Source organism: Sus scrofa, chromosome 3 (assembly GCF_054392235.1).
Source record: "Sus scrofa isolate SSC_HxYL_T2T_F1_AM1 chromosome 3, Sscrofa_HxYL_maternal_Yorkshire_Landrace_v2.0, whole genome shotgun sequence".
Classification (NCBI taxonomy): domain Eukaryota; kingdom Metazoa; phylum Chordata; class Mammalia; order Artiodactyla; family Suidae; genus Sus; species Sus scrofa.
Window position 1 is genome coordinate 33,173,789 of NC_139385.1, and position 23,765 is coordinate 33,197,553.

The 23,765-nt window shown below is 49.4% G+C and overlaps 1 protein-coding gene across 2 annotated transcripts in view; it reads right to left on the minus strand.

Moving 5' to 3' along the window:
* The window catches only part of XYLT1 (xylosyltransferase 1), a 334,324-nt gene that overhangs the window by 273,843 nt on the left and 36,716 nt on the right, over window positions 1–23,765 (minus strand). The window contains exon 1 of one of the 2 annotated variants that reach the window (XM_021086556.2): window positions 6,625–6,799. The exons of the other annotated variant lie outside the window; for it this stretch is intronic. Within the exon in view, the coding sequence (XP_020942215.2) occupies window positions 6,625–6,762 (138 nt within the window). The 5' untranslated portion in view covers window positions 6,763–6,799. Of the gene's footprint in view, window positions 1–6,624; window positions 6,800–23,765 lie in introns of those variants that run through there. 2 annotated transcript variants of the gene reach the window in all.

Consider the following 23,765-nt stretch of genomic DNA (forward strand, 5'->3'; position numbering starts at 1 on the left):
GCGACCGCAAGGCCCTTTAGGACAAGGAGGACTCGGCTGAACATAGTTAAATAGATAATTCAGAAGAAAAGAAAAGAAGTGGTCTTTTCTTCTTATGAATTGAGCGTTCATTCAACAAGTTATCTGCCATGCTTAACGGATGCCAGACACTGGGCTGGGTGGGGGGATGCAACAGGAAAATGAAACAAAAGAACACAGAGTGTCTCTTCCTGCAAGGGTCACACAGCCTTTCAAAGTCACCCTTTTTATTTGAACCACTTTGCCTCCTTCCTTCATTCATTCGTTCATTTCTTTGCCTGCTCACCCCCCACCTGTGGAACTCCTGCTGAAATCGATGCTGTGAAGGCCAGTGTGGAGTCACAGCCCTAGGAATCAGGCAGGTCTGCACTCTGATCCTGCCCCCTGAGCAAGTTACTTAGCCTCTCAGAGCCTTGGTCACTTCTGCAAAACGGAACTCGGATTTCTTTTCTTTTCGGCTGTGTTCGCAGCACGTGGATCAAACCCACGCCATGGCAGCGACCTGAGCCTCTGTAGTGACAACAATGGATCCCTAAGCTGCTGTGCCACAAGGGAACTCCCTCATGCAGATTCCTTTTTAAGGAATAAATGGGATCTTGCTTTTTAAAGTCCCTATTGGGCCCAGTGGCAAGCACTTGGTAAGTGCATTGTAAGCGGTCCGTAAGAATACACCATGAATTTTCATGACGTCTTCAGAGCCAGAGTCTTGGGAACACCACACCATGCGTCTTCTGGAACCAACCTCAGCTTCCTTGGGGATCCCACCACTCCTGAGCCTCACATCTGAGTCACCACAATGGCTCACCCAGAAATCTTTTGTTTTGGTTGTTGTTTTTTGTTTTTGTTTTGCCTTTTCTAGGGCCGCTCCCGCAGCATATGGAAGTTCCCAGGCTAGGGGTCTAATCCGAGCTGTAGCAGGCCTACGCCAGAGCCACAGCAACGCGGGATCTGAGCCGTGTCTGTGACCTACACCACAGCTCACGGCAACGCCAGATCCTTAACCCACTGAGCAGGGCCAGGGATCAAACCCACAACCTCATGGTTCCTAGTCGGATTCGTTAACCACTGAGCCACAACGGGAACTCCATCACTGAGGAATCTCTTGACCAAACACCAGTTGATTCAAAACCCACTGGATGGGACCACAATAGCCTTGGTCACTACATTTTTAGCTGCTGGAAGAATAAGAAGTGCCAGAGGTGTGGGGGGAGGGACATCAGGAGGCCCTTGGTCGACATCCCCAGGTCTGTTCTGGGTTCAGATGGCAGATTTAGCCAGAACGGAGGACCCAAATAGGCCTCCAGAAACTGGGCCAAAGGAGCTAGCTGCCTGTAATGACACATATTAAAACCAGAGAAAGCCTCTGTCAAGGGGAAAAAAAATAGATGAAAATTACAGAGACCTTCCGAACCACCTTCTAAAAGTGAACAGAAAGAGCAGGAAGCTGCCAAAGGGAGCCCAGACCTCCTCCTTCGGAGCTAGAAAGAGTAACGGGTCAAGTTCCAACATGCAATTTAATTCTATTTTGAAGTTTACTGGAAAGCAGAAAATAAGAGAGGGATTTGGGAGAGACTAGCTTTTGGCAGACAAGGAGGAAACAGAAATGCATATTAGACCAAAGAATTCAAAAGCCCCACCAGCTTGGGTTCCCCACCTCTTGACAGCCCCCCAAAGCCCCCTGCTGCACAAGGCGATTAGCGATGACGTGCATGCCCTTCACTTCAACCACAGGAGACAAGAAGGATGGGCACAGATAGAGAAAGAATTCCCTGGAAAGCTACTCAACTGCTTTTGAAGTACTGAGATCTGAAATGTGTATGTATGTAAGATAAGATTTTAGCTGCAGACAACAGACGCAAAAAGAATGCACTCAATGATACCTATAGGTGACCTGCACTGTCTTTGGGACAATGAGTCAAGCTCGGAGGCTCTGCCAGGGTAGACAAAGACCCAACCAGAGGAGGACTGGCCAGCAGAGACCCTGCCATCGCTGCTACCCTGTCTCCGCTGCCTGTGCTGGACACAGCACCAAAACCTTGACCTCTGCTGGCTGCCTCAGAGCCAGCACCTCTCTTGCTGCCCTTTCCCCCAGTGCCAAGCCGGCTTCATTTCATTCGCTTCCTCGTGAAGTCCAGAGATGCTGATACAAAAGGTGCATTAGAGCCGGAAGTGCCTAGACAGAAAACCTGCACATTTCCTGCGCCTCCAGGTCCGCTGCACTTTGGTTCTCTGCTGCTGACCATCATCAGCATTACACAAGGCTTCCTGCATATTCCAGAGGCTGATGTAAATATGCCAACAAAGAGGTCGGGTGGCCCACTCAACAGTAAAGAACCTGAGGGCTTGAACCGACCTGTCTGAGTCTGAACCTTGCAATCTAGCCCTTACCGCCTGGAGGACATTGAGCAATTAATTCAGCCCCCCTCTCCCTCCACTGCAGAATGCAAATCATACCCAGGGCCCCTGTCACAGGCTAGTCAGAGGCTTACACAAGCTCATTTCAGCCAAATACTCTGCACAGTGCCTGGAACAGAAATTTGTGTAAAAACATTCGTCGTAGTTGCTATTATTGATGCTGATAATAAACATTAAAATAATAACCTTATAACCGCCTTCGCCATGCTCGTTTCTTGATGGAGTGCTGCTGAAGCTGAGCGCTATCTATTTAATGCAATTTGCTCCCCAATTAATTAATTATAATACATCCAAATTGAATTATATTGTCTCACTCTCTGAGGAATGCTGGCAGGTTCACCTTGGGCTGTTAAAAATGCCCCGCTACCACAAAATTGCTTAAAAGGCATTCCTGTCATTTCACCTGATGAAAGTAAGGTTTATTACTTTTTGAAGAAGTCTTTGGGCCACGAGGCCTCATGACACTGAATTGAGAAAAATCACATCTGAAGAGCAGATGAAAACACTCCTTGGTTGGCTCTGACTTTGGAGGGGTCACTGCTTAAGACGGTGACTCTTCTGAGACCTCGGATCTCTAACAGCTCTGGGTCAAAGAGTGACATTATGTCACATCCTGCTGCAGCTCTGTCCTGTGAGAACGGTCAGCTGCTTACCTGGCTTTAAAACACAATCAGAGGACTCCAGAAACCATCCAAGAAAACCCTAGTGACCGAGGGCCTCTGTTTGGCTAAGAAGGACACTGCTGATCCAGCGGTTCCTTCCTTCCTTTCTTCTTTCCTCCCTTTCTCTTTCTTTCTCTCTCTCTCTCTCTCTCTTTTTTTTTTTTTTTGCTTTTTAGGGCTGCACATGCGACATATGGATCCTCTCAGGCTGGGGGTCAAATTGGAGCCTACGCCACAGCCACAGAAATGCACGATCTGAACCGCATCTCTGACCTACACCACAGCTCCTGGCAACGCCAGATCCTTAACCACTGAGCGATGCCAGGGATGGAACCCGAGTCTTCATGGACACTAGTCGGATTCGTTACCCCTGAGCCTCAAAAGGAACTCCCTGATCCAGCTGCTTCAATCATGAAAGCTCCCCTGACACTCTGCCTGGCTCTTAGCAGTAGGCGCCAAGGAAGCCTACGGTGAAAAGGCTGTTTTCTTTCCTTTTAGAAAACTCTTTCAAACTCCTCGACTTGGGGCTCAAGGGAATGTGATAGAGGAACAGGCTCTGCCCTTACTGCAATATAATCACGGTGTTTTTTTGGTTTTCTCTTTTTAGGGCCACGCCTGCGGCAAATGAAGTTCCCAGGCTAGGGGTCAAATCAGCGCCGCAGCTGAGGCCTATGCCACAGCCACACGAGATCCTTAACCCACTGAGTAAGGCCAGGGAGAGAACCCACATCCTCATGGATCCTAGTCAGATTCTTAACTCGCGGAGCCATAATCATGTTTACACTGGGCAGGGGCCTAGAGCCTCTATCTCACAGCAACTTGGCTTGAAGGGCACATGTGAGATGTACGTGCAAGACGGTGTCTCTGGGGGCCCAAATGCCCCCCCAAATGCTCTGCACAGATCCTGGAGGTGAGGGTCTGTACCCTGTATCCTGCTGAGGTAGAGTCTGCATTTTCATGGCTACAGTTCAGCCTGAGTCTCAGGAATCACTCAGTCACATGAGAAACTATGTGAACAGGAGCTGTGGAGAGCAGAGCGCTCACATCCATGAGAGGTGCTCCTAACGCACGCGCGCACGCGCGCACACACACACACACACACACAGTCACACCAAGGATTCCAGAAGCCCAGGCTTAACTCAACCACATTGCCCACAGTGTACTTAGAAGCTAGAAGAAAGCCCATGTAAAGAGATTAAATGCTATGACAACCAAATTCCAGCCTTACAAATACCAAGAATTGGCGGGGGGGGGGGGGAGACTCACTTTGAGATGAGCAGGGAAGGGCGAAGGCAGAGAGGCTCTCAAGAATCTAAGTCATCCAAGTCCTCTTCCCCGACCCCGATGGCAATGGCGTGGCCTCTAACTCTGGTTCTCCCAGTCACACGCCATCCACCATCCTGGAAGGTGGGGGCCTAGTGATGGGGCTCCAGGGAGATCTAATGACATCTGCTGTTGCAGACAAGAAACAGCGCAGCAGGGGTGTGTCTACCTCCCCATGGTCCTACCGCTGGGGAGGAGCTTGTCAAACCTGACACCTGATTTGCAATCCGGCCCATGTTTCACTTTCATCTATGTTCAGTCTTTACTCCAGTGATTAACGTGGGCGGAGTGTGGCTGGCAGGTGAATACCTATAGTGACACTACCCCCTCTTTGCCCCAAACTCATTATTACTCAAGCTTAGATACACTATGAGGCAAAGCACACCCTGCAAGCCATCCAGCCTTAACAAAAGGCTGGATCTGACCCCCCAAAGGAGGTGCCAGTCCTGGTTCTTGGAACGGAGTTGTTCACAGGTTCTTCAAACACTGCAAGAAAAGTGCATTTGGGGGTGCTACATCCCATTTGCCCCTTCTTTCTTTACTAGTTTATGTTTCTAATGGTTGCGCCCACAGCATATGGAAGTTCCCAGACCAGAGATTTAATCTAGGCTGTAGCTGTGACCTGTGCCACAGCCACAGCAATGCCACATCCTTAACCCACTCTGCTAGGTAGGGATCAAACCCATGTCATCACAGAGACAAGGTCAGATCCTAAACACGCTGCTCCACAGCAGGAACTCTCATTTTCCCCTTCTTACGGTTCCCACCAAACATTCTAAAAATAGCCTTCCCAACTCAGCTACTATGTCACTTCCTCCAGGAAGACTTCCACGATGTCCCAGACGGACCTACCTGCTGCACAGTGTCACCAACCTCAGTCTCTCCCACTAGACTTCAAGTGCCTGGAGGTCAGGGAATGAGCTTGACCGCTCACATTATACTTCAGTGCCACCCGACCCAGAGCGTGCCATACAGCAGGCACTCCTCACACGCAGCCCAGACAGGCACAGCAATGTCACGCCATCTGTGCCCAAGGACCTTGTGTTCTATCCTCAGAAAACAGGTACTTTTCTGATGACAAGATACAGGCAAGAATCAACAGAGCACACGTCTGCACTCTGGGGGTCCCAGGCTGGACTCCCTGGGCCCAAACGTGAGCAAGGAAGGGGGACGCTCTGTGTTTTCTTAGATCCTTTGTTGAGCTGGCATTCCCATCACAGGGCCAGCAATGTATACATCGCTTTTTAGGACTGTGCCCACGGCATATGGAGGTTCCCAGACCAGGGGTCGAATAGGAGCAGCAGCTGCTGGCCTACACCACAGCCACAGCAATGCCAGATCCTTAACCCACTGAGCGAGGCCAGGGAACGAACCCGCATCTTCAAGGACAGCAGTCGGATTCGTGTCGGTTGAGCCACCATGGGAACCCCAAGGCCAGTTACATTAATGACATTTTCTTGTTTGCTGTATCCCTGATGCTCTGGCAGGTGAGGGCCTCACTGACGGGGAGAGGCTGCTCCCCACCCCGCAGAGGCGAGCAGCTCTGAGCAACAGCAGGGGCTCCGAGGGGAGCCCGGCGTCCATACACAAACCAGCCTGCACCCCCAAGGACCGCCTTACCAAGCCAGCATGCCCCCTGCCCTCGGTCATGCCCAGGCCAGGTTTCAGGCAACTAGAGGCCATCGCTGTAGTCCAGAGCTGTCTAGAAGGATCCAACCAGCCAGCCACAAGCTGTTTACTCCGCCCCCACCTCGCCTTGCCCTCAGAAACCCCAGTAAAGGCTCTGGCCTGGAAGGTCCCCTCCCTCCGCCCTATTTCTAAGGAAACCGTTACGGGAAACTTCTCTCCACAGGCCCGGCCTCCCCGGGTCGGCACGCAGTCATCTTCGTGAAGGTTCTGTGCCGCCAGCGTGTGGGCGGGTCCCCTTATGAGTGTCCTGCCCTCCCCACACCCCCAGCCTCAACTCCCTTTGACGAATCGGCTTGTCTTGACTGCAACCACAGGAAGCCCTGCTGCACGCAAACAAGAAACGAGAAAAGGAACATTTCTGCAAAGCGAGGTGAGAAACAAATCCCAGAAGGGTAGCTCAGCATCCTGGGCAAGATTCTAAAAGCCAGACCGTCTGGATGTGCTTGAATCCCACGTCAGCCACCGACTCCCTGGGGGCCCAGCTCAGCCGCCCCCACCCCGAACTGCCTCTCCTCACCTGCACAACAGGAGCCCCGACACCGGAAGTGGGGCGAGGAGGAGGGCACACTGGTAAGCGAAGCTGCCTAGAAAGGGATGTCTGGGTGTTAACCGCTCCCATTCCTCCCTCCGCCTCCGCCTCCCGAACCGGGGGCATCAGGACCAGCCCCCTGGGGAGGAAAGATCATCCCAAGGTGTATACCGTTTATTCAGCCGTCACGACATATCACTGAAAACGAGCCTCACACAGCAAGCCCGTCAGGGGGGTGATGATCACCCCATTGTACAGATGAGAAAACTGAGGCTCAGAGAGCTTGAGGAAGTATCCTCCAAATCACAAGGCTAGAAATTGGTACCTGAAGCCAGGATTTCTGAGTCTTCTTTCAGCTGCATCCGCAACATGCAAAAGTTCCCAGGCCAGGGATCAAACCCAAGCCACAGCTGTGACAATAATGGATCCTTAATCCACGGGGCCACCAGGGAACTCCCAAGATTTTTGGTCCTAAAACCTCTCCTCTCCTCACTTTCAACCTCCCCCAATTTCAACAAGCTATGTGTCTGGCCCTGGGCCAGAAGCTGGGGACACAGCAGTGAGCCAGACAGCTGTGATCCAGATCTTTGCTGCTCCTGCAGACTGGCGGGAGGGAGGGTCACAGAGGGTGGTGGCAAAAATGAATGGAGCCTTGCAGACTGAGGCAGGAGCTCTGAAGAGAAAGCAGAAGCGGCTGTGGGGGCCCACTGAGACCTAGAGACCAGGGAAGGCCACTTTGGGGAAAAACAGACAGAGGAGAAGGAACAGCAGTTGTGAGGACTCTGAAATAAGACAGCGCCTGGTGCATCTGGGGGAACCACCAGGAAGCCAGAGCGAGGGTGACTTAGGAGCAAGAGGAAAGTGCCAGATGATGGGAAAAGAGCGGGGTCTTTTGGACTTAGCACTCCTCACATTTTGGACCAGAACATTCTCTCTTGTTGGGGATGTCCTGTGTGCTGCAAGTGCATGCATCTGTTAACTACAGCTGGTCAGGTGGGGGGAGAGAGTTGGGGGAAAATCATGCAAATCAGCCCTGTGAACAGGCAAAGAAATTTAGCCTTTGTGCAATCCCCCAGGTGCTGCTGAGGCAGCAGCAGTTGTCCATTTAAAACAGATAATCGCCAGGCAATGGCTGGAGTTCACTGGGACTCTTCACAAGCCCCAGGACTGCACTTCACAGTTTGGGTAAGACTTCATGGATCGCTTGCCACTCTAAAGGCATGAGCTGTAGGTTCAGTTCTGACCCTGAAGAAAGGAGATGATGAGTGAGAAGCGGATGGAGAAGACGGGCCAGGTGGCATGCTTCTTGCATTTGCTACTTGCTGCTTCCAAGAGGAAACAAAGTTCACTGTGCAAGGCTTTACCGACCCATCCTTAGGTTCATGCTCACAAAAGTCTCATGCGAGAAACATGATCCTATTTTCTAAATGAGAAAACTGACACTGGACCACCAAGCGGGTCAACATAACTCTTACCACAATTCCCTCAGACTCGGGCTCTAGCTCCACCAGCTTTCTTGCAGTCCAGCCCCAGGACATTTGCAAGGGTTGTCTCCTGCCCTCCCTTCTTTACCTGGCTCACTCCACTTGACCTGCACAGCTCAGCTTATTCATCCACAAAGAAGCTTTCTCTGGCTTTTTTCCAGACCAAACCACCCTATTAAAAGCTCTCTTATCATCAGAGCTTCTTTTTCTGCTCTGAACTTGTTAATGTGGCAATTTAACAAAACCGTCATTGTGTGCTGGCTCCCCGCTGCATGCAAACGTGTCAGATTCAAGAGGCCACACAGCTTAGAGGGTCCCTCGAGGAAAGGTGGGGGTCTCATTCCCCGTGAAACTGGGCCAACCTGGGTGACTTGTCTGACCACTAGCATGTGGGGACATGATGTTCTGGGGGCTCCAGGCTTAGGTTATAAGCAGCTCCCTCTGGGACTCCTGGAACATTCCTCTTGGGAAGCACCCTCTTGCAACCCTGCCACCGTGGCTGCAGAAGCACAAGCCAATGTGCTCCAGTCGACAGCTCCAGCTGCGTTCCCAGCCAACAGCCAGCACCCCCTGCCAGCCATGTGGATAAGACACAGTGTGCTCCACCCTGGCCCCTCCTGTGAGTGCAGCGGCCCCAGCCCATACGTGACTGTAACTCAGGCAGAAACCCCAGGGAGAAGGGTCTCCATACGCCCGGTTAACCCACAAAACCTGGAGAGAGACCTGTTCAAGCCACATGTTTGGGAGCAATTTGTTACACTGCAATAGATACCCAGGACCCCACAGGATCCAGAATAATGAGATGTTGACACCTTCGGTGTACATGCTGGCTGCAGCAACTATGACTAGATGCTTAATAACTATAGCACCTGTGGCATGCTTACAACTACAATAAATGAAACACTGAATATAGGAATTAACCAGTGGTGAAGGCTGGATTTGAACCAGGTTATATAACTTCAAATCTCCCCTTCCTTTTTCTTTTTAACCAGAACCTAATGCTCCCTTGAAAAGAAAAACATCATTTTCTTTCCTGCCTGTAATATGGCTACAGATTTGGAAGAAAAAGGGGAATGCTCAAATTGAGTCTTGTCACAACAGAATGGTAGCCTCAGCAGCTATGTCAGGGGAAGTTCACAGTTAAAAAGACAGCTTGGGAGTGCCTGTCGTGGTTCAGCCGAAACGAATCTGATTAGCATCCATAAGACGCAGGTTCAATCCCTGACCTGGCTCAGGGGGTTAAGGAGCCAGCATTGCCACAAGCTGTGATGTAGGTTGCAGACGCGGCTTGGATCCCAAGTTGCTGTGGCTGTGGTGTAGGCTGGCGGCTACGGCTCTGATTCATCCCCTAGCCCTGGGAACCTTCAAGGGCCGCAGGTACAGCCAAGGCACTTTCTCTGTAAAGGACTACATCATAAATATTTTCAGCTTTGCAGACCCTAAGGCCTCTCACCGCAACTACTCAACTCTGCCATAGGGCGCGAGCTGCCTTATTTAAATGAGTGAGTGCAGCTGTGTCTGAATAAAACTTTATTTACAAACACAGAGAGTGGGCCAGATTTGGTAAAGAGCCTAATCCAGTGGTCTTCAAATTGGGGAGTGGCCAAGGTTGGAGACCCAGTGAAACAGGCCATGCCTCTGAGGGAAATGATTTTCGGTACTTAACATGCATTGCAGATAGCGTATTTCTCTGTATTTTAGCATGGGCAAGTAAATTCAGGTGCCAAAGGTGTAAGAAAAAGTACAGTAAAAAAATTAATGTAAAAAATTTTAATACAGAGGAGTCCCCTTCGTGACTCAGCAGTAACAAACCCGACTAGGATCCATGAGGATGCGGGTTGCATCCCTGGCCTCGCTCAGTGGGTTAAGGATCCGGTGTGGCCAGGAGCTGTGGGGTAGATCACAAAAGAGACCTGCCTTACTATGAGCCGCCTCAGTAGTTTCCAGACCCGGATCTCATGAGCTGGCCAAAGGCATCCCACACTCAACCCAAAGCAAGCAAGCTCCCCCTCCCCCAATTTACAGAAGAAAAAAGAACAATGGATGAAATTTTTCTCTATGTTAAACTTTTTAAAAAAAATTATTTATTTTTTATTTTGCTTTTTAGGGCTGCACTGGGGGCATATGGAAGTTCCCAGGCTAGGGGTCTAATCGGAGCTACAGCTGCCGGCTTACGCCACAGCCACAGCCACACGAGATCTGAGCTGCATCTAACACCTATACCAAAGCTCATGGCAACACCAGATCTTTAACCCTCTGAGAGAGGCCAAGGATCAAACCTGCATCCTCATGGATCCTAGTTGGGTTCGTTAACCGCCGAGCCCTGAAGGGAACTCCTCGAGTTAATTTCTTAACCTCTGTATTTCAAAATAATTATACATGCTATACATTTAATTTTTAAATGAGCCACAAAGGCATGTTGTATGTTCATTCTCAGGTAACAGAAATTTGCTATGCTAATTATTATTAGTCATAATGGCTCAATGTGTAAAGCATTTCCGAACTCACAAAGCAACTTGAAAAAACAGTATGGCATCATTATAGGCTTAGATCTGGCCCAGGAGTGGATGGAATTGGTATGTTTCATTTTCTAGGTGAAGCAAATGAGGTTCCGATGAAGTACCAGCCAGTGACCTACCCAAGATCAGAGCTCACAAGTGGCACAGAAGAGGCTTCTGGCCCCAGCTCCCCTGCCTACGGAACAACTCAGGAGAACAGAACTCCCCTCCAGTTACAATTAACATGCAACATCTCTTTCTGCTGTTCTTTGCAAAGTTTAGCAACATCCAAAAAATGTGTCTGGCTAATTATTTTCATTTTTTTTTTAAGCTAAGGGTCCAAATGTTCATTTGAATGGGTGTGCGTGTTATTTGTCACACCATATCTTTACAAGGAGTGTCCAATAATGACCCAAGGGCTTGGCTTGGAAGCAAGTTTCAACTGAAAACATCAATTTACTGTCTGAATGCGTTTCCACTGCAACTGAATCTTGCTCGACTGACTCAAAAAAACGCATTTTGAATGTCAACACCAGGGTGGGCCATGAGTTGAACCATGACAGATGGCCCCAACTCCCCAGCCTCACCAAACGTAGGCCAGCTGCTTTTGCCATGACGCCCTTGAACCACCACGCTGGTGGTACCCACGCTGCCCCTTCCCCTACAGCAGTGCTCCTGCTGGGGATCTTTATCCTTTGCAAATCGGTTCACCTTATCAGCATCACCTCTCTTTTCTTTCCTTTTTTTTTTTTTTTTTTTTTTTTTTTTTTCTTTTTCTTTTTCGGGCCATCCCTGCAGCGTGTGGAAGTTCCCAGGATAGGGATCCAATCAGAGCTACAGCTGCCGGCCTACGACTCAGCCACAGCAACGCCAGATCCCAGGCTCATCTGCAACCTACACCACAGCTCACGCCAATGCTGACTCCTGAACCCACTGAGCGAGGCCAGGGACCGATTCAGCATCCTCATGGGTACTGGTCGGACTCGTTTCCACTGCGCCACAGTGGGAACTCCAGCATCACTTTTCTGACCAAACTGGAATCCATTAGCAAAATTAAGAACTGGACGACTATTTTGATCTTCAAAGAATATGCCTGTGCCTTGCCCACTGTGCTTTGGATGGGAGGTTGAGGGGACTCCAAAAGAGAAGAATCATGATAAGGCCCCTAAAAAAATCCTTGCTAATGAAGGAGTGGCTGGCTGCAGTTTCCAAAGATGATTGCGACTCTGTCGCCCATTCCATATGCTCTTCTGCAAGGTGACTTTGACACACACACACACACCCTGCCTGGCCCAACAAGGCGAGCGTAGGTCCTATTTTTCCAACCCTTAGAATCTGGGTGAGCCCTTTGCTCTGAGCAACAAAACTGGCAGAGGTGAAGCTGTGCCAGTTCCAGGCCAGCCCTCAGCTTGCTGGCAGCAGCCTCCACTTCCTGCCTCCTGGAGGCTGGGAGCCACGGAAGACGACCACCCGGTTGTGAGAAAATCAAGGCACACAAGAGGCTCTAGAAGACGATGCCACGTGGACAGAGGGAGACCAGGGGGAACAAGACACACGAAAGAAGGCATCCTAGAAGTGGTTCATCCAGCCCCAGCTGCAGAAACAAACTGCCCAACAGAGCGCTTCCTACGATCCTCACCTGCAAAGTCATGAACTAGACAAAACGGTTGTTTCCAGCCGCTAGGTTTGCACAGAGCTTGCTATCCAATACGAGTACATACAGGTTTTTATTGATCTTCATATTTTGTGTGTGCTTTTTCTTTTCACTGAAATATAGTCAACTGACAATGTTGTGTTAGTTTCCAGGGTACAGCAAACTGATTCAGTTACACTTTTTTAGGGAGTTCCTGCTGCAACTCAGTGGAAACGAATCCGACTAGTAAGCATGAGGTTGCCGCTTCGATCCCTGGCCTTGCTCTGTTGGACTAAGGGTCTGGCAGTGCTGTGGCTGCGGCATAGGCTGGCAGCTGTAGCTCTGATTAGACCCCTAGCCTGGGAACTTCCATATGCCGCGAGTGCAGCCCTAAAAAGAAGGCAAAAAAAAAAAGTGATTCAGTTATACTTTTCCAAATCCTTTTCCATTTCAGGTTATGACAAGATACTGAGTCTAGTTCCCTGTGCTGTACAGGAGGTGCTGGTTGTTGACTGTTTTATATAGAGGAGTGTGTGTATATGTTAATCCCAAACTCCTAATTTATCTCTCCTCATCCCTCTTTGGTAACCATAAGTTTCTTTTCTCTGTCTGTCCTGTCTATTCCTGTTTTGCAAATAAGTTCATTCAAGGCCACGGTGAATGGCTGTCTAGTGTGTGGACAGCAAAGCGGGGCTGAATGAAGCCAGTACACAGGCAGGACGGCCCTCAGCCAGTAGGACGCTGCCTGCAGCCCTCCACCAAGAGGGCCTCTCCACCATCCCAGAGGCCCCATACAGACCACACTGACCCCAAGCCCGATTGCCCAGGTTTGAGAACCCTGTCCCCTGGAAAACTTCGAGCTTTTTTTTTCTTACACCAAAAAATTGGGGGGCAGTTCCCGTTGTGGCACAGAGGAAACAAGCCTGACTAGTTCGATGTGGGTTCGATCCCTCGCCTCACTCAGTGGTCAAGTTTGCGGTGTTGCCGTGAGCTGTGGGGTAGGTCTCAGACAAGGCTCGGATCCCGCATTGCTGTGGCTGTGGTGTAGGCCGGCAGCTGCAGCTCTGCTTCGACCCCTAGCCGGGGAAACTTCATATGCTGCACCTGTGGGCCTAAAAAGAAAATTTAAAAAAAATTTATTTTAACGTTGTCAAAAGTTATGTGTGTAGTATTTTATGTAATGAAGGCTTCTAAAAGGAAAACCACTGAAACATCTTAGATATAACAAGGAAGTTTAAGAATAGATAATTTGTTGCCAAGACATACCTGGTCATTTAGATATCTTCCCTAAGCACCCCCGGGTGACTGGTCCTGCTGTAGGGATCCTGGAGCACCTAAGGAGATACCCAGAAGTAACGGCCAAATTCTGCTATAAAAGACCATTTATTGACAGGGAAATGTGTTTGCTAACACACTAGATAGAAAAAACAAAACAAAACAAACAAACAAAAAAATGCTAGACAGAAACGTATGAGTTTTAAGGAAAAATGTGATGATCACGGCCAACTGCAGTCACGCTCCCCCCGCTGCTCCCCAGCTGCCTCCTGGGCTTGCTGACTGTATCCAGACCTTTCTCCTTCTGTCCTAAGCTTCAAACCCCAACAGGGGGCTAAGCCCTTCTTGCCCAGCGGGGGCAGGCACTTGGCTTGTTGATCTATGCCACGTGAAACTGCCCGACCCAGGGTGGAGCTTGGCGCTGGGCAGTCACTGCTGGGCCTCAAGGGCAAGGGCGGCTGAGTCTGCTCTCTGTCACTGTCCAACAACAGCTGCCAGTTGGGCTCATTCAGAACCTATTAAAAAGATTTCCTTCCTCCAAAGTCCTCTGTAAGGACTGAATACCAATAAGCCCCAAGGTGCAAAGGTGGGGCCTCCCACCCCCCCGGGAGCAGGGCAGTGGCTCCGTGGGGACGGTCCCGGGCGCCGTCCCTCCCCCACCTTGGCTTTTGGGCAGGAGTCGATACTGATTACTGTTATTTGGGGACTGATTAAAAGCTTGCCATGCCAGGATGGCAGTGCCACAAGAACAAATCTTCGTCTAAGCAGAGCCGGAGCCAAAACCCATGGGAATCTAGATGCTGGAGGCTCAGCCTGTCTCAACCTCCTCAGGAAGGGGCAGGAAGTCTGATCAGCCTCAGTCCTACCATCTGTGCCTGTGTTGAGAAGTTTTATATATTTATTTATTTATTTTTGTCTTTTTAGGGCCACATCCAGGGCATATGCAAGTTCCCAGGCTAGGGGTTGAATCCGAGCTGCAGCTGTCATCCTATGCCACAGCCACAGCAATGTGGGATCCCAGTCACATCTGTGACCTACACCACAGCTCACGGCAACGCCAGATCCTTAACCCACTGAACAGGGCCAGGGATCGAACCTGCGTCCTCATGGATACTAGTCGGGTTTGTTTCTGCTGAGCCGCAATGGGAACTCCCTGAGAAGCTTTAAATTTGTCCATCTAACCCAGGGGATGTTTGGCCATTGCTCCTTCTCCTCCTCTGAGAAGCTGGCACAATCACCTGGACGTTAGAGCAGAAAGATCTGTGTTTGAATCCAGAGGCTTCCCTGCCCTGTGACTCTGGATGAGTTGCCATGTCTCTCTGGGTCTCAGTTTCCTGACCTATAAAATGGGGGCAGTGACACCTCCTGGCAGGTGTGAGAGGACCAAACAAGGTAAGGCCAAGTACAACTGCACACAAGCTATCCCATGCAGTTGGGGAACAGACCTTTCTGAAGAAAGGTCAACAGGACGTATTTACACTGATATATCCTAGAAGAAAACGGGCCTCATCAGCACCATGGCTTTATGGACAGCACGGCTCAAAGTTGAGGCTAAGTAAAAAGCGAGTGGAGGAGCTCCTGCTGTGGCGCAACAGGATTGGCAGTGTCTTAGGAGGGCTGGGATGCAGACTCAATCCCTAGCCCAGCACAGTGGGTTAAGGACCCGGTGTTGCCACAGCTGTGGCTTAGGTGGAAACTATGGCTCAGATCAGATCTCTGGCCTGGGAACTCCACATGCCGAGGGGAGGCCAAAAATGAGAGAAAAAAAGTGAGTGGATTTAAAGAAAAATACCGTTGCTGGGGAAAGTGTTATGCAGAGGCTTTAGAGATACAGAGACAATAAGGTATGGCACCACACCCCTGCTCCTGCATGCACACAGTGGGTCTGAACGCCACCACCTCCCCAGCGCATAGTAGGTGCTGGATGAGTGTCTCCCTTTCTGCAGCCTGCCTAGCCATGCAGCCCCAAGGCTTGGGATGGCATCCACCTCCACGCTTTGAACCTGGCTCCAGCCACACCCAGCCTGGGTCAAGGCTCAGACATTGGAGGCAGAATCTCCAGGTATTTCCCCCATCAGGATGACAAAGAGGGGCAGCATTCAGCTTTGCAGGTCATGGTTTCCCTTTAAAGTGCCTCATAAACAGTAGGGCTGGCCCACCCCAATAAAATGTTATTCAGGGCTTGCCATTCGACACATGCTGCCCTTTGTGTGTTTAACTCCCTGCTGATAACTGACGGGATTTAGACCTGTAGACTGCAGGATGAGAGCCACAGAAGGCAGCTCGTTAGCACTGTCTGTTTCTTTTTTCTTTTTTTTCTTCTTTTTTTTAGGGCCTCACCCTTGGCATATGGAGGTTCCCAGGCTAGGGGTCCAATCGGAGCTGCAGCCATCAGCCTTCACCACAGCCGAAGCAACACGGGATCTGAGCCATGTCTGTGACCTACACCACAGCTCACGGCAACGCCAGATCCTTCACCCACTGAGCAAGGCCAGGGATTGAACCTGAGTCCTCATGGATACTAGTCAGAATCATTTCTGCTGAGCCACGATGCGAACTCATGTCTGTTTCTTTTAAGAACCAAAAAAACTATTTTTCTTGGACCTATCACTTACATAGGATGTCGAGCGGCTCCCCTCCAAACAGCCAGGTCTACACAGCAGAGGCCAAATCAACTGAGAAGATGTATTAGCCTTAGTCAGATCCAGGACCTACACCACAGCTCACGGCATTGCCGGATCCTTAACCCGCTAAGCAAGGCCAGGGATCAAACCCACAACCTCATGGATCCCAATCAGATTCATTTCCGATGCACCACGATGGGAACTCCATTTTTTTTTTTTTTTTTTTTTTTTTTGGCTTTTTAGGGCTGCACCTATGGCACACAGAAGTTCCCCGGCTAAGGGTCAAATGGGAGCTACAGCTGCCAGCCTGCACACCACAGCCACAGCAACTTGGGATCCTAGCCTTGTCTGTGACCTACACTGCAGCTCATGGCAACACCGGACCCTTAACCCACTGAGCAGGGCCAGGAATCGAACCCACATCATCATGGATACTAGCCCAGTGTGTAACCCGCTGAGCCACAACAGGAACTTTGAGCGCCCAACTTTCACCGACTGCTGGTAACTCAGCCTGTGGCTACACAGGGACGGCACTTGCTCCATCCACCTGGGCTGCTTTTTCTTCCTGCCACCATGTCCCTGCACAGGCTGTTCTGTGTGTGTGGATGCCCTTCCAGGCCCTGCTGCTCTGCTTAAAGACATCCTTCAAACTCAGCTCAGATGTCACACCCTCCAAGAAGCCACCTCTGACTTCCTAAGAGTGGATGCCCCCCTAGGTCGTGCTCCTTCTGAACCCCACTTGATAGACCCTCCCCTGGTTGAACTTCACCTTGCACCATAACCTGCTTCCACATCTCTGCGAGCTCTGTTTCTAAGGCTCCAAGTGAGGCGAGAAGCAAAGCGAGTGAGACACGCATGCGTGGAGAAGGAATGAATGAATGAATGAACGTGGGACTCCTGCGACTGACAGTGCCTATTCCTCGAATGAACAGCCATGGAGCTGGTGCCATGCGTGTGGAGCTAAGCCTGAGGCTGTCACACCAAAGGAGGCCGTGCTCCTGCCGGCATGGGCCTCAGTTTCTCGATTTGAGGAGACAAAGTTAGACACAAACAAACAAGGTTATTTTAGATGGCGATAAACATTATGACTACAATAAAATAATAATGTCGATAGAGCAGGAATAGGCAAACCACAATCAGTGGTTTACCGACCCCTGCTCTAGGCTGTTATTTCATCAATCTGGCCTGTCACCTGTTTTTGTAAATAAAGTGCTACTGAGGAGTTCCTGTCATGGCACAGTGGAAACAAATCCGACTGGGAACCATGAGGTTGCGGCCTCGCTCAGTGGGTTAAGGATCCGGCATTGCCATGAGCTGTGGTGTCGGTCACAGACACGGTTTGGATCCTGAGTGGCTGTGGCTGTGATACAGGCCGTCAGCTGCAGCTTCAATTCGACCCCTGGCCTGGGAACTTCCATGAGCTAGGGGTGTGGCCCTAAAAAGACAAAAAATAAATAAATAAAAGAATGAAATAATGCTATTTGCAACAACATAGATGGATGGACCTAGAGATTATCATACTAAATCAGAAAGTGAAAGCCAAATATCATATGACATCACTTATACTGAAATCTAAAAAAAGGATACAAGTGAACTTATTTGCAGAACAGAAACAGACTCACAATCTTTGAAAACAAACTTACGGTTACCAAAGGGGACAGGTCGGGGGTGGAAGGGATGGACTTGGGGTCTGGCATATGCACAACTGAGATGTAAGGAATGACTTGCCAACAGGGACCTGCTGTAGAGCACAGAGAATTCTACCGATATTCTGTGATCATTTACGTGGGAAAAGAACCTGAAAGAAAAATGCATGTGTGTACCTATATAACTGAATCACTTTGTTTAGCAGAAATTATTACAACATTGTAAATAAACTATACTTCAATAAAACGTAAGAAAAAAAAAGATCCCTAGCACAGCATAGAGAGTGACTGCAGCAAGAGAGGAGCGTAAAGTGAAGACCGGAATGATGAGAAGGCATCCACCATGCAAATATCTGGGAGCAAGATCAGCAAGTGCAAAGGCCCTGAGGTAGGTTTAGGTGTAATTACTCTACAGAGAGGAGGCCGGTGTGGTGTAATTAGGTGGAGAATGGTTCAAGACCAGACAGGGGCAGACAGAGCACAGCTGATGGGGAACCTCCCAGGCCCTGGTAAGGGCTTCTTGCTAATGTTCATGGATAATTTTGGAAGTCAGTGACGTTGTCTGGGTTCTGAGCAACAAGTGGTGAGATCATGTCTGTGAAAGAGGAGGAGGCGATGGCACCATCAACATCGACGATGAAGTCTAAAATGATGACAGCTCAGCACAAGACTTCTTTTCCACTGAGAACAAAGTCTCCCTGTCTGGGGACCTGGCTCTGCCTGACCCCTAACCCTGCAATACTGCATTCAAGGTTGTTCCAACTGCTCAGGCAAGATGCTTCTAGAACAGCTGAACCAGCAGGCCTTATGCATATCTCACCTACTCTATTTTTTTTAAAAAGGCTGTTTCTTTTCTTACAGTCATGTTTTAAAAGGGACTGTTAGTTCACTCTAAAATCACAGGTTTAATATACCAACAGAAAATATATTTTCTCCTTAAAACACAATAAATACATCTTTTAAAATGTTCACCTGTCTACCACCTCGGCGACACTTTGGGAGACAACTGTTGAGGTTCAAATCTCCTGGAATCTCATTTAATGCAACCTGTGACCAGCTCCTGCCATGATATTGGGGATGGATGGCTGTAGTAGTTTCAGATGAGACAGTGAAGTCAGAGGGCAGCTTAGAGAACCTGGCCCAAGCCCTAGAGGCAGACAGAGCTGAAATCTGACACTGCTTCTGACCAGCTATGTGCTCCAGGCCAAGTCAAACCTTGGGGGCCTCAGACTCATCACCTGTAAAATAGAGCTGGGCCGTACACAGGGTTGTTGTAAGAACAGAGAGATAGGCGTGACTTGGCCTTGGCCCTGACACGTAGTGGATGCTCAATAAATAACCACAGTTCTGATGACAAATATATAATTATGATTTTAATTATAGTCATCAAATGTCCTTTGGTCTCAGAAAAAGTACTCAAAGTTGAAGTTCCATGGTGGCCCAGCAGTTACAGATTCAGCGTTGTCACTGCTGTGGTTCAAGTTCGATCCCTGGCCTGGGAACTTCTGCATGCCGTGGGCACGGCCGAACAAAAGTACTAAAAGCACCTTGTCGCTGACATGTTAGAGCTTCTGAGACAGCCACAGTCCCTGGCTCGCTCACCACCCTTTGGATCCTCTTGGCGACATGGTAGTTTTCCATGGGGTTCACCTAACTAGGTCTCCTTTTTTTTTAGAGCCAAACCCATGGCAATATGGAAATTCCCAGGCTAGGGGTTGAATCGGAGCTACAGCTGCTGGCCCCAGCCACAGCAACGCCAGATTCGAGCTGCATCTGTGACCTACACCACAGCTCACGGCAATGCTGGATTCTTAACCCACTGAGCAAGGCTGGGATCAGACCTGCGTCCTCATGGATATTAGTTGGGTTTGTTACCGCTGAGCCATAATGGGAACTCCTCGGTCTCCTTTTTCTTGCTTTCTTTTGATTTTTTGTTTCCCAAAGTCTCCTGATTAACAATCATTCAGAGGGAGGAGGAAAGCAAGCCCAGCGATGCTCCTTGTTCCAGGCCTGCTGGGCTGGGAGGCTGCTATTTCAGACTCAATCAGCTACCTGCAGGGTCACTGGATGCAATCCTCCCCACGGGGACCAGGAGCAAGTGGTGGCCCTGGGAGGTTTCCACCAGTGACCTGTCAAGACTGCTCAGATGGTCCCAGGGACCTCAAGCTGAAGCGGGTGGGAGCCCAATTTCTTTAAGGAGCCCCCCTCTTAGAAAAGCCGCATCTCTCACTGACTGTGGGGAAAAGTGCGACATACAAGCCCCGAAAGCAATCCCATTCCAGCGGTGAGACTCAAACACCAATCTTGACTGGAGATAATCTGAACTTCACTTTGAGATCCCTCTGCATGAGCAGGTTGACCTCTCTAACTGCTTAATTTAAGAAATCATTCCAAGTGGTCCTCCTTCTCCTGGCGCAGAATAAGGTAAGAGAAACACAGACAGACACATCAGCTTGGTGGTGACAGTGGGGCAGCACCACAGTCACCGGTCCAGGCTAATGCAGCCACTGGCTAATGGGACAGCCTGCACGCGGCTCCCACCTTCCAGGATTGCCTGGCACATTGGTCGGTTCTTCTGATCCCACCCCTGGCGTCCAGCACCAGCTACCTAAGTGGCAGGGCCTGGTGCAAAACAAAAGTGGGGGTGCCTGGCTTTAAAGTTATTAAGAATTTCAAGATGGTGACAGCAGAGCATCAGGAGCTCTCCTGACATCGAGACCCAGCGCATAAGATGCAAACCCAAGAAGGAACCCTGCCCGCCTCCCTGTCTTGTTGGTGCCTCCCAGGACCACTCTCGCGAGATTTTCCCACCCTAACCAGACCCTGTGATTTGACAGGGGAATCCTTTCTGTTCTACTTTGTGAATGTCTCTTTTTAAAAACTTTACGAAAAATAACAACTATGACCTTCCAGTTTCACACATAATGAATCTCCTCTCCTGCAAAGAATAAAAGGACAAAAACCAGAGCTCACCCAGAACATGCTTCAAGCAGAGCAGGATGGCATCTGAGAAATCAGAGGGAGACTCAGAGCTTTTCAGACCGTAGATGAGGACCCCGGAGACTAAACATCATTTCAGATCTGTCACTTGATTCTAAGAGGCAGGACCCAACCTAGGAATGGAGAGCACTCACAACACTTACTTTAAAAAAAAAGTAAAGTTTATAATAAGTGGAAGATGGAAAAGGTAAAATGAGGGAAGCTAATTTTTTTATCTAAGTACATGAAAAAAATAAGTAAATCATAATCAATATAAAAATAAGTAAATCAAAATAATAACAACAAATAAATACAAATAAAACCATTTCCAGAGCAAAAGTTGGCAAGTTTTCTGTAAAGGTCCAGAAAGTAAGTATTTTCAGCTCTGCAGACCATCGGATCTCAGCTGTTCGAGTGCCAAGGAACCACAGACAATATAGAAAGAATAGGCATGGGTGTGTTCGAACGAAACTTTTTTTTTTTTTTTTTTTTTTTTTGTCTTTTTGCCTTTTCTAGGGCCGCTCCCGCAGCATATGGAGGTTCCCAGGCTAGGAGTCTAATTGGAGCTGTAGCTGCCGGCCTACCCACAGCCACAGCAACGCAGGATCCAAGCCGCATCTGCAACCTACACCACAGCTCACGGCAACGCCAGATCCTTAACCCACTGAGCAAGGCCAGGGATTGAACCCACAACCTCATGGTTCCTAGTCAGATTCGTTAACCACTGTGCCACGACAGGAATGCCAACATGTTTTTTTTTTTTTTTTTTTTTTTTTTTTTTAATAAAAACAAGCAGCTGGCCAGATTTGCTCCAAGGGCCTTCTTTTGCTGACTCCAGATTTAGAGCAGCATTTTGCAAACTTCAAAGTTCATGAACATTACCTCGGGACCTTGTTAAAATGAGATTCTGATTCTGGAAGCTGGCGGGGCCTGAGACTCAGCATTGCTAACACACTCCCAGCTGATGCCCGTATAGGCGCTTCAAGGACCTCGCCTGGAGTAGCAAGGAGAATATACCCCCAAAAGAAAAGAAGGCACACGCGGCAAAGAACCCAAATTTAAGAATTGCTTAGCAGACTACGGTGTCGAAAAGTAATTTATTTTCTCATCATCAAGAAACAGAGTTATGCGATTTAGGTCCATCTCCAAGAGGGAACTACCGTGTCATTGGTGGTCAGGGATGCCGTTAACGACCATTATCAGAAAGCAAAATGCTACACAGGTTTTAAGTACTGCTGTGCATTTTCTGGCGGCAGTTAACAGCGACACAGACCAATCAATGCAGGTAAATGAATCTATTCGGAGGCAGGCCACGGATGGTAAATCACATTGTCCATAAAGTTGCCAAATTAACACCAGTGGGCTGCAGAACATTTCTGTGGAAGAGCAAATCCTCTTTGGAATGAGATGGGCTGCAGGGGAGCAAGGCCAGCAAGGCTGGGTGGGGGAGGGAGGTGGGAGGGAGGCACAGCACCCCAGCATCCCCCCCGGGGGAGGGGCCTGGTACCCACACACAGGGGGCAATTTTGGGATTTCACAGCGATGGGCTCTAAAGCCAATTCGAACCACCATCCAGTTCGCTCAGAGTTCCCATCGTGGCACAGCAGAAACAATCCGACTACCATCCATGAGGATGCAGGTTTGATCCCTGGCCTGAGAACAGTGGGTTGGGGATCCAGCGTTGCCTTGAGCTGTGGTGTAGGTTGCAGAAACAGCTCAGATCTGGCATTGCTGTGGCTGTGGTGTAGGCCTGCAGCTACAGTTCTGACGTGACCCTTAACATACTGTGGGCGCAGCCCAAGAAAAGGCAGGCGTTAAAAGAAAGGAAGGAAGGAAGGGAAATGGTTCTGCTCCCTCACCGCCCACGGGGAACGTAGAGTGATACAGCTTGGCAAAACTTTGGCAAATAGGGCGACAATTCCTTAAAAAGTTAAATCTACATTTACCATTGACCATAGGATCCAGAAATTCCACTCCTAGGAGTCCACTCGAGAGAAATGGAAACACATGTCCACACACAGACTTGTGCAGGAATGCTCACGGCAGCGTCCTTCACAACAGTCAAAAACTGGAGACAGGAGTTCCCACTGTGACTCAGTGGAAACAAATCTGACTAGCATCCATGAGGATGTGGGTTTGTTCGATCCCTGGCTTTGCTCAGTGGGATGAGGATCGGATGTTGTCGTGAGCTGGGGTGTAGGTTGCAGACACGGCTCAGATCTGGTGTTGCTGTGACTGTGGTGTAGGCTAGTAGCTACAGCTCCAATTTGACCCCTAGCCTGGGAACTTCCATATGCCGCAGGTATGGCCCTAAAAAAAAAAAAAAAAAGGAGACAACCCATGTGGCCATCAACCAATGAATGGATGAAGAAAATACAGTAAATCCATCCAGTGGGATACTACTCAGCAGTATGGCGCCATTACAGACCCCAAAAACCGTGTTCAGGGCTGAAGAAGCCAGATCTGAAAGACCACATATGACATTTCTGCCTTCCTATGAAAGGTCCAGAATGAGCAAATCTATAGGGACAGAAAGTAGAGGAGCAGTTGCCTTTGGGGTGACCACAAATGGGCATGAGGAATCTTATCAGGATGATGGAAATGTTTTAAAACTGGATTAGGGTGATGGCTGCATAGCTTGGGGAATTTACGCAAAGTCCCTGGAGAGAACCACTAACGTGTGTCACTGTAATGGCATATAAATCATATCTCAGTAAAGCTGTTTCAAAAAGTCAATGTCCCCATGGTGTCCTCTCCTGTGTCATGTTTCACTCTCTGGTTCTTTTTTTTTTTTTGCTATTTCTTTGGGCCGCTCCCGCGGCATATGGAGGTTCCCAGGGTAGAGGTCGAATCAGAGCTGTAGCCACGGGCCTACCCCAGAGCCACAGCAACGCGGGATCCGAGCCGCGTCTGCAACCTACACCACAGCTCACAGCAACGCCGGATCCTTAACCCACTGAGCAAGGGCAGGGACCGAACCCGCAACCTCA